Source organism: Aotus nancymaae, unplaced genomic scaffold, assembly GCF_030222135.1.
Source record: "Aotus nancymaae isolate 86718 unplaced genomic scaffold, 86718_ANA_hifiasm-v0.15.2.pri h1tg000003l, whole genome shotgun sequence".
NCBI lineage: Eukaryota > Metazoa > Chordata > Mammalia > Primates > Aotidae > Aotus > Aotus nancymaae.
In genome coordinates, this window is record NW_026988414.1 from 58,083,076 (window position 1) to 58,094,042 (window position 10,967).

Consider the following 10,967-nt stretch of genomic DNA (forward strand, 5'->3'; position numbering starts at 1 on the left):
AACACTGGGTCAATGGTCATCTGAGGTTTTCATAAAACCAACTCTTGCATCCTTAGACAGGCAAAATGTAAACAGTTCTTACTCTGGCCAGGGCTTACAATGGATAAGAATATAGAAAGTGGACATTCTATTTTCCTGAATGCTGAGTCTTTTCTTTAAACCAAGACCTTTGGCTTAGAATTTCAGCCTATAATTACCCTTTCTCTTAACTGTTATTAAAGCTTCTATTGATCGGCCATTGAGTATGTAATAGCATTTCACTAAAATCGGAGTATCTGGGAATGATTAGAAGTATTTACTGGAAATCTAATTTGGCTAAAAGCAAAGCATCTGGACAGTCCCTGATTTCCTTCACTTAAGATTTCTAGTCCCCAAAGGTAGAGAAAGTACAATGATCTTAAGTTAATGTTTTGTCACCATCTTGTCTGAGTTGAGATCCTCAGCCTGGACTAGCTCTGGACCCCTGGCTGGCCATGGGGTAGTGGTCCTGGGGGATGGTATGATGAGGGGTAGGCCTGGCCTCAGTGTGGGAGGCTGGCATGACCATGCTGTCCGCCGGCAACTACAAAGACAGAGACAGACAGACCAAGTGAAGGAGTGATGAGAGCTTTGTTAGCACCCAGCAGACAGGCCAATGGTCGGGTGTTTGGGCAGGAAGCAGGGGACAAGTGGGCAGGTGAACATGGCTCAGGCAGGTAGGCAGAGAGTAAGCAGGGAAGATGTAGTTGGGGGCTGCCCTGTGAGGGGTGTGGCATCCCTCCAGCCGCTGCCTGCTGGGGCCTCTGTCTGTGGCTTAGAACTCGGTGTCCACCACGAGGAAAGCTGGCCTGCCTGAGTCAGGCATTGATGAAGACCGAAGGCTGGCCTCCTTTTGTAGCTGAATCTCCTTTAGTGCAAATATGGAAGTAGTGTCAGGAAGTTTGTGGATCTGCTCCCCCAGACTGAGGAAGAACGGATGTTTCATGGCATCCTCTGCAGAGATCCGATTTCGACCCTCAAACTGCAGCAGCTTGGTAAGGAGGTCAGCCCCGTCACTATCAAGTCGGGGTGCGTGTCTCAAAAGGGCCTCGGCTCGGTACTTGGGGTAGTTGTAGGTCTTGAACTCTTCATTGGACAGGATGCCTAGCCACGTCTCCTCACTTGGGGTTCCTAAGATGCGGAAGATGAAATGTAGTTGTTCCTCCACCGTGGAGCCCAGGAAGAGAGGCCGGCCTATGGCCATCTCATAGAAGATGCAGCCCACACCCCACATGTCAATCTGAGTGGAGTAGTCCGTGGACCCAAGCAGGATGTCAGGGGGACGGTACCACGATGTCCCCACCTCACTGGAGTACGTCTTTATTGGGATTGACTTGACCCAGGCCAGACCAAAGTCAGCCAGCTTGAGCTCTCCTCTCTCGTTGACGAGCAGGTTCTGGGGCTTGAGGTCTCTGTGTAGCACCTTCTGCCGCTGGCAGTAGGCCAGGCCACGGAGCAGCTGGAACAGGAACAGTTTCACGTTGTGCATGTTGATGATGTTCCCACAATCATCCAGGTACTGCTTCAGGTCCTTGTCCAGGTACTCAAAGACAAGGGTGAGGAACTTCTCCGTGTGGATAATGTCATGTAGCGTAACAATGTTGGTGTGTTTGAGGTGCTTGAGCAGAGACACTTCCCGGATGGCGGTGCACGGTGTCCCCTCTTCATGTTCCAGTCTGATCTCCTTGAGCGCCACAAGGTTGTCTGTGAGCTTGCTTTTGTCTTTGTAGACGGTGCCATAGGTACCCTCGCCCAGCTTGTCCAGCTTTTGGGAAACTTGTCTCCAGTTTCCCAAAGCCAATCTCAGACAGGCTGACACGACGGAGGCGGTGGTTGAGTGGCTTGTCAAAGATGGGGCTATTGAGGATCAGCTTCTCAGGGTAGCCCTCAGGTAGCCAGATGTCAGCTGGTAGCGACAGGCGCTTGTTGATGTCCTCAGTGGAGATCTTGCGTGGGGGATGGTTGCGCATGCGCACTCTCACTGGAGACTGCACCTCATCCGAGGATGTGGCTGAAGCCTGATCACTCTCCGCTTCAGACCCCATCTTCAAGTCCTCGTGCACAATCTCTGGTGCAGAGCTGAGTGGGCCCCGTGCAGAGCGAAGTTCCCCAGGAGCAGCACGTGTGGGGGCCTCTCCAGGGTCACTGCCACCACCACCACCACTCTCATCCAGGCCCATCTGCTCAGTGGCACCATTGGTCTTGTCTATGCTTCGGCTACCTCGGAGTGTCATTGACAGCTGCCGTTTGATCTTCTTCATCCGATCCATGGAGATCGGTGGGGGCGCGCGAGCAACCTCAGAGCCGCGGGGCCGGCGAGGCGGCGCCTGGGGCGGCGGCCCGGGATGAGGCCCTGCGACCTCCTTCTCCTCCTGTTCGCCGCAGGCGCCCGTCCCAGTAGTTTTCGGCCATGGTTGCTGGGCCCGGGCCGCCGCCGGCTGAGGAGGAGGAGGAGGCGGCGGCGGCGGCGGCGGTGGTGGCTGAGGCGGAGGCGGCATCCTGCTCAGCCGGCCATGAGCTTGGCCGCTGCGGGCTGTGCCCCCGGGCTCGTTGGCGCCCGCTTGAGTCCGAGTGCTCACGGCGGATCGCGGCTCAGAGCCCGCTGATCGCAGAGTCGCGGCGGATCCCAGGGCCGAACAGCCAAAGGCCCAACCGCCGGGCGCACCGCGCTCCGCGCATGCCATCCTCTTCTTAAAGATCCATAATGCATATTAAAATGTTAAAGTTTCTAAGATGTACTGTACTATAAAAAAGTGATTTTGTCTACCCAATACACTGTGGTCTGAATGTATGTGCCCCCTCCCCAACAAATTCGTGTGTTTAAATCTTTATAAAAGACACTTGAGAGAACCTTTTTGCCCTTCCACCATGTGACGACATAACACCAAAAGCATTGGCAACAAAAGCCAAAATAGACAAATGGGACCTAATCAAACTCCATAGCTTCTGCACGGCGAAAGAAACAGTCAATAGAGTGAATTGGCAACCAACAGAATGGGAAAAAATTTTTGCAGCCTACCTATCTGACAAAGGGCTGATATCCAGAATTTACAACGAACTAAAACAGATTTACAAGAAAAAAACAAACAAGCCCATTCAAAAATGGGCGAAGGATATGAACAGATACTATACAAAAGAAGACATACATGAGGCCAACAAGCATATGAAAAAATGCTCATCACCACTAGTCATTAGAGAAATGCAAATCAAAACTACATTGAGATACCATCTCACGCCAGTTAGAATGGCGATCATTAAAAAATCTGGAGACAACAGATGCTGGAGAGGATGTGGAGAAATAGGAACACTTTTACACTGTTGGTGGAAGTGTAAATTAGTTCAACCATTGTGGAAGACAGTGTGGCGATTCCTCAAGAACCTAGAAATAGAAATTCCATTTGACCCAGCAATCCCATTACTGGGTATATATATCCAAAGGATTATAAATCGTTCTACTATAAGGACACATGCACACGAATGTTCATTGCAGCACAGTTTACAATAGCAAAGACCTGGAACCAACCCAAATGCCCATCGATGATATACCGGACAGGAAAAATGTGGCACATATACACCATGGAATATTATGCAGCCATCAAAAACGATGAGTTCTCATCCTTTGTAGGGACATGGATGAACCTGGAAACCATCATTCTCAGCAAACTGACACAAGAACACAAAATCAAACACTGCATGTTCTCACTCATAGACGGGTATTGAACAATGGGAGCACATGGACACAGGGAGAAGAGCACTATACACTGGGGTCTGTTGGGGGGGAGTGGGGGGGGACAGCGGGGGGTGGGGAGTTGAGGAGAGATAGCATGGGGAGAAATGCCAGATATAGGCGAAGGGGAGGAAGGCAGCAAATCACACTGCCACGTATGCACCTATGCAACAACCTTGCATGTTTTTCACATGTACCCCAAAACCTAAAATGCAATAAAAAAAAGAAAACATCATCTGTAAGGAATAGGTCCTTACCAGACACTAAATCTGTTGGCACATCTTGGACTTCCCAGCCTCCAGAACCATGAGCAATAGCACCCAGTATAAGATAACTTTGTTACAGCAGTCCAAATAGACTAAGACATCCAATATATACCAAGCTTAATGAGAGAAAGCTTTTTTCTTTGTTTTTCTTCATGTATATTCCTTTAACATTCTTTGGAACTGGAGTTCCATGGAACTCTCATTATGAAGCACAGGATTAGGTAAATTTGAGAATGACAAAGGCATAAGGGAATGTTTTAGAAAACAGAACCCTTATGGAAATGTTTTCAAAATTATTAAGACTAAAACCTTTCATATTGATAGTGAAAAGTACAACTATGATCTGACTCAATGTTTCCCTTTCACTTTTTTTAGAAACTTAATTCTCATCAGGATCAAATCATAACTGCTTATGTACTCATAGGCCCAACATATAGACTGAGAATGATTCTGTTCATTTCAGTGAGTTTGACTGCACTGTGTCTTGGTGGAAGGAAACTCTGCGTTAAATTATAGCCTCATTTTCTCTATGTGCCTAAATTACTAATAGAATAATTGAACATTTGTTAATAAGTGAATTGAAAAAAATATATTTTTCTCCATCATCTTGACTACAGCAAGAAGGATACAGACCTCATTTTATTTTTGTGATAATTTTCACCAAAAAAGACCTTTAAAGTGGTCATTTTTACATTTGTTAAAAAAAAAAAAAAAGCTGACCATTGTTAAGACTCTTTTCTAATAAAAAGCAAAGTGGTTACATGATGTGCCCAGGGTCACGAGGTTATGCTTTGTCTTCATCCAAGCTATCTTGGCTCTTGGATTTTGGAAAGGAAGAAATGGAGGTGGTTATCTGAGGTGACAGAACTTGGTGAATGGCCAGCCACCAGACTCTGGAAAATAGCTCATTCCCAGTTACCCTGACTGTGTCCACTCCAGTTGTCCATGGGAGCCCAAAGTCATTTAGTCAGTCATGGAAGATACGGAATTCAAACCCAGTTTTCCAAGATCTCTTTTGTTCTGCTGTCCTTGGAACTGGTATTTGAACAATGTTCAGTTTTTTTTAATTAAGATTTATTATTCTGTCATAAATGAAACCAAAACAGGCCCAATATAAGTATGAAGTTAGCCATGGCCAGGATCTCCCCTCTCCATGTGGCGCCCACAAGCACCCCTTCTTTACAGTCAGAGATGCAGGACACAACCCTCAAGACTTCTCAGACTCCTTTGGCAATTTGCAGCTTCTGAGCAGGATGCTTCCTTTTGCCTTTCTCATTAGGATGCCTGAATGATCTCTTGAATGAGTTGAGACTTCACAAAAAATAGGAATAACCAGTGTCTTCTGGTCACTTCTGCCTTCAAATCTTCCAAAATTTCTTAGGGAATTTAAAAGCTTAAAATTAGGGTGACAAAAAATATGGGAGAATATGCCAGACCAAATGGTAATAACAATAATCATAGCTACCATTACTGAGCACTTTTTTCAGTCACCCTAATAAATAAGTTTTTATTATTTTATGTAACCCTACTTTATAAGGTTAACCTTATTTTCTTTCTTATAGATGACAAAAATGAAGCTGAAAAGAAAGGAGTAATAAATATCCAGCCCTACCTGGTCACACAGCTAGTGAAGCGGTAGTGCCAGATGTCGAAGCCCACCTCTGCCCTCCCCCTAAACCACACACTTAATACCCCCATTACAAACTGCCAGCACTTCAGGATGGGACCCTTTCCTCCAAAGGTAAGATCGCAGTATGTTTCATATCAATAAAGCTGCTTAGTTCTTAAAGTAATGGCACCCATTAAGTCAGGTGTTAGAGGTCTAGTTCTTGTGTGGGCCTGTTGATATCTCTCCTCTGCTCATATAATGGGTCTTTAATCTCAGCCACCTGGCCACCATTTAAAATGTGCTGTGAAGAGACTAGATATCAAAACACCATAGATGGCTTTGTAAAATCCATTCTAATAACAACAACAAAAAAAAACTACCTAAAGTGAAAGTACTGCTATTTTTATTTAGTGCCATCATTTTCACATGTGAAAAACAGGGTTATACAAAAGTTCTAAGTCAAATTGCTACTGGAGCCCAGAAAGTCCAGCACAACACTGTTTTTTTTTTTTGGTTATTTTTTTTTAATTGACAGGACCACAGCAGAGCAGCTTGCTAGCTTGCTACTTGTGGATATACGTCCTGCTTCGGAGAACTCTGGTTATCGCATTTTACCAAGTGTGGTTGCAAAAACCATGATGTCCCCTCACACATGGATAGAAATGGAATAATTTTTTAAAAAATTTTTCACTAACTAGTATGTAAGAAATAGGCTTTTTTTCTTTAGCTCCATGGATATTATATAAGTATTAGGAATATGGAAATATTCATTTCAGCATAAAATTAGAGAGTTTAAAAGGTCACTTTGAGATGTTTACAACAAACTAGAGTTAGAAAGAGGTAAACAAGAAATAGAAATTTTCTTTTTAATAAGGAGAAAAAAATTACACTGATAATTGCCTAAAAATTATACTTATTTTTCAAATGAATAAATGAGGCTTGATATCACATGAGTACATAGTATTTCTTCTCAAAAACATTTAAATTTTATACTTAATTTTAAAAAATATGCACAAATATAATGGAATCAAAGTAGCTTAAGACTGTAAACATTTTAACTTGAAAATTACTTCAGTTTAAAATTCTAATTTGAGAAGTATTTACTCCACATGGTTGTATATCTTGAAGGAAACTAGGTCCCAAACCAGTCTCTGTCTTGGAAATGAATGAGTGACATTGATCTACACCCAGTTATTGATTATGCAAAATCTCTAATGACACCTTCACAGCTGTTATAATCCAGTGGTCCAACAAAGCATGAATTTCAAATATTTTACAAAATTTTCCCTCCCATCTGAGCATCTCTTTTTAATTAAAGAATAAAAGGAGTGATTGTTCCATGTGATTTCAATAAAAATGAAGAATTAAATTTGTGGGTGTGCGCAATGTGGAAAATCAAAAGGAAAAGGATGGAACACAGAAAATCCTTCGCACAATTAATCAGACGACAAAGGATTTGATTAGCGCATAAGAATCAAGTGCTTTTCTCTGCTAAATGTAAAACACCGTTTGTCCAAGATTATGATTTCATACAATGTGCTTCTCATCCCACCTTAACTTGATTCTCCTTTAAACACTATTTTTTGCTATCTACTGCTTCAACATTCAGAAACGCCTGCCTCAGAAGGCACAAAAGCTCTGTAATGCCGGGTTAAAGCTGGCACTTTATCCTTAACTCACTTCATTGAGTCTGGATTTTATTCACTCTCAAAGACGTGTCTTGGAGATAGAATTCTAACACCCTTAATTTTGAATTTTCTAGCTTTTGTCACTTTAAACCAGATCCTTAATGTTATTTAAATGTGGGTGTGTTGTTGTTTTTCCCCTTTGTGGGGAAGAGGTAGGGAGAAGAATTTAATGTTCGTTTTAACTGAACTATCTTGTTAATCTTGGGGGACATCCCTGTAGCTGAAACCCATTGGAGTAATAATAGCTTGGCGACTCACTCCCTGCAGACAGCTCTGCCCAGTCAGTCTGGAAAATCTCTTGAAAAGCACAGTCTCTGCTGGCCCTTTTCTTTTGGTTTCTGTGGAATTTTTCTTAGTAACAATTTTTAGCTGAGGGGGTTATGGACAATTGTAAACTGGAAGCATTAAAAGGAGGAGGTGGGGAGGGAGGCTGCTTGCTGCACTAATTAAAACAAAGCCTGCTTGTATAAACGGCATCCCCCCCAGTGCAAAGGGGCAAACAGCACAAGGGCCTCTCAGAGCACACAGCTCTGGATTCTGCAGGGACTTATAATTTTAAATACAATTAAAAGTAATGCCCCTTTGTTGATTATATTCTCCTTGCCAAACTTGAGGACGGCTGAAGCTGCCAAACATTTACTTTTAAATTTAGTGTGCCCAGCCGCCTTCCAAATGCTGTCAGTTTCACAGAAGGCAGGGCAGTCTGTGATTAACAGCTTCCCAAGATACCAGTAAGTTGCTTGGACAATATTTCAAATGGATGCTGGTTCTGAGACTAAGGAGATCAAGCTGGAATCTGGTGTCACTTTGGGGTTTAGAGGGTGGTGGGAATGTTCTTACCTCTTGATAGTATACAAGTTTGAAAGTGGAAAACACCACCAAAGCGAACGCCTCAATTACACATGTGCAAACAGCAGAGAGTATCTAGTCCAGACCTAACTAAAAAAAACTTGTCAAATGAAAGAGAAATGCAAAAACATGCTTGTACTTTGTCCTCTGAATTTTAAAAGCATCTAATGTTACACAGCTCACGTGAACTTTATTTAAAACATGGCCATCCATGAAGTATTCCCTTTATGGTTTTAGTGGTTGTCCTTCTTCCTTGCTGTTCACAACTATGATTATTTTATAAGCCCTTTGTAGCCGGGTTTGAGTTAACCTTTTAAATGTAGCTTCGTTTCTGACAATACAGGAAATATAATGCCAAAGGAAACTCTGTAGAGATGATGGATGAGAGAGTCAGACAAACAATTTGAAATGAGACATCCTGGGAAGACAACAAACTTGTTTGGGACTTTCTTGATTTTTCCAGTGTGACTGTCTATAAAGCTGAATGCCAAGTTTTGATTCCTAGGTTTTATGTGGTTGCATAGGTACCAAACTAATACTTGGCTAGGTGTTCTTTTTTTTTTCTTTTTTCCTGATGAAAAATGCAGGCTTGAAAAACAAGGTGCAGCATCCGTTTTCAATTAAAAAAATTAAAATTTAAAACCTCTCCCTCTGGGCCTGGTACTGAGCCAGGTAAGAAAATGGGATGGGTGTGGTCACTAAAAAAGTAATAAGATGAAAATACTCTTCTGCTTGAAGTAACTTTATATTTTAGTGGGTTTTCCCTCATTCTAATAAAGAAAGTTACACTGTGCTATCACTTTATTTTTAAATATTTTCTTTTAAAATCCATTTCCTTTGAATTTTTGCCAATTCTTGAGGATAAAGCATTTGACTTCTATTTTCTCTGTGCATCTCTGATTTCTGTTCGATCCCACAGGGGTAAATATTTGACATCCAGCCATTCCCAGGGGTGGCAGAGCAATGTACTAAACACAGAGTCATTTCACTTCACCAAGAAATGAAGTCAGGCTCCAGGGGATAAACAGCCGTCCATAAATAACCTCTCAGAAGTAGTCTAAGGAACATATCCTGCAAAGAAATCCTGGCTCAGTACACTCTATTTTGTTTATTTTGCATAAAAGTTTTCTTTGTCTAGATTTGCACCAGCATAAAAACACTTTCAGCAAAATACACAGTTAATACAAAACAAAACCAAGTAGGAAAAAAAAAAAAGTCCCACCTGAAAGAAAATTGACTGTTGGCCTTTGAAATGCAGGGAGAAAACAGACTTACCTGACATTCTAATGACTTTAAAGAGTGGTAAGAAGAAGAAAAGAACATGAAGGGAATTTCATGCCAAGTACGAATATTCATATCCTCTCACTGAAATCTAGGCCATGAATAGTACAGTTCAAAGCATTTTCTGTATCTGACTTCCAGAGGCAAATCCAACTGTAGTCAATAATGAAACATGCCACAAGACAACATTTGGTTGAAATATAACTGACCCATCTGTACTTGTGAGATAGCTTGTTTCTGCATTTTTGATAATCTGTAGGAGATTTACAATTTAAACATGTTTTTTTGGAACTTCAGTCACTTCATTTTAGAGGGATGAATTCAAGCAAGAAGAGGGGTGCTGGGGAAGGGTGAGGTGCACCTATGGACTGTTATATTCACTTTGAACACTGTCATTTCACTCAGTTTCACTTAGGGCACCTAAAAATGTGATACGGTTTATATTATTTGGATGATATGTATACATGCACTTACTAGCCAAATTCATACAATTTATAAAAATATTATGAACTACAAAGACCCCTATTGGAGGTCATTTAATAAGTTAATTTCTGTATTAACAATTACCTCCTAATTTTTAAAAAATCAAATAAAGTCCAAAAATATTAGTCAGCTTTTCTTCTAATTATTTTGATTTCTATTTTTTTATTTTTATCATCAGCACCCTAGGTCAAATTTTTATCATTTCAGAACTGTCTGTTCATGACAACAGACAGCCTTGTAACTGATTTCACTGCTTCAACCTCTCTTCATCACTGCACCGCAACATCCGCCTCCAGATTATTTTAAAATCATGCTTTACACATTAATTCACTCTGACCAAAATTTGTGTTTGGACCCCACGGCCTTAAAAAGGAAGTTCAAATTCAGTTATACGACTTTCTTCTGCTATTGCTATTTTATAACTACTTACTTCTCTCACCAAACTCTCTACGAACTATGCTTTAACTCTTTCACGCTCCACTGTCTTCTCTTTTATGTATAATATGCCCCTGCTTAGAAGGACTTTTCTTCACTTTCATGTCCTTAGGTATCATTTAAGCCCAACCTTCTTCCACAATAATCTCTACTTTTTCTGAAGACTCATGAAATACTATATTACTTTGCATAACTGGTTTATTTGGTTTATGCACCTCTTAAATCTAATTAGATTGTAAGTCTGAGTCTCACAAATCTTTTTATTTCCCACGCAGTGTTTGTTCACAATTAGTGGAAAGAAACAATTCTTACTTTAGGAATGTTTGAGCTACTTTATTAAGACATGGTTATCTTGAAGAATGTTGCTTTGATAAGTTAGTTTCAGTTTTCTGAAGAGTGAGGTCATTCACAAACAGATGGAAAAACATTCCATGCTCATGGTTAGGAAGAATCAATATACTGAAAATGGCCATACTGCCCAAAGTAATTTATAGATTCAGTGCTATTCCCATCAAGTTACCATTGACCTTCACAGAACTGGAAAAAAACACTTTAAACTTCACATGGAACCAAAAGAGAGCCTGCATAGCTAAGACAATCCTAAGCAAAAA

General features: G+C 41.5%; 1 protein-coding gene across 1 annotated transcript; it reads right to left on the reverse strand.

The window, feature by feature from the left end:
- Positions 1-590: 590 nt before the first annotated feature.
- On the reverse strand, positions 591-2,321 carry LOC105718030 (cyclin-dependent kinase 16-like). The gene is given in 2 exon segments (XM_021675966.2): positions 591-1,786; positions 1,788-2,321. Coding segments are annotated over 2 exon segments (1,494 nt in total). The 5' UTR covers positions 2,289-2,321; the 3' UTR covers positions 591-793.
- Between the last annotated feature and the right edge of the window lie 8,646 nt (positions 2,322-10,967).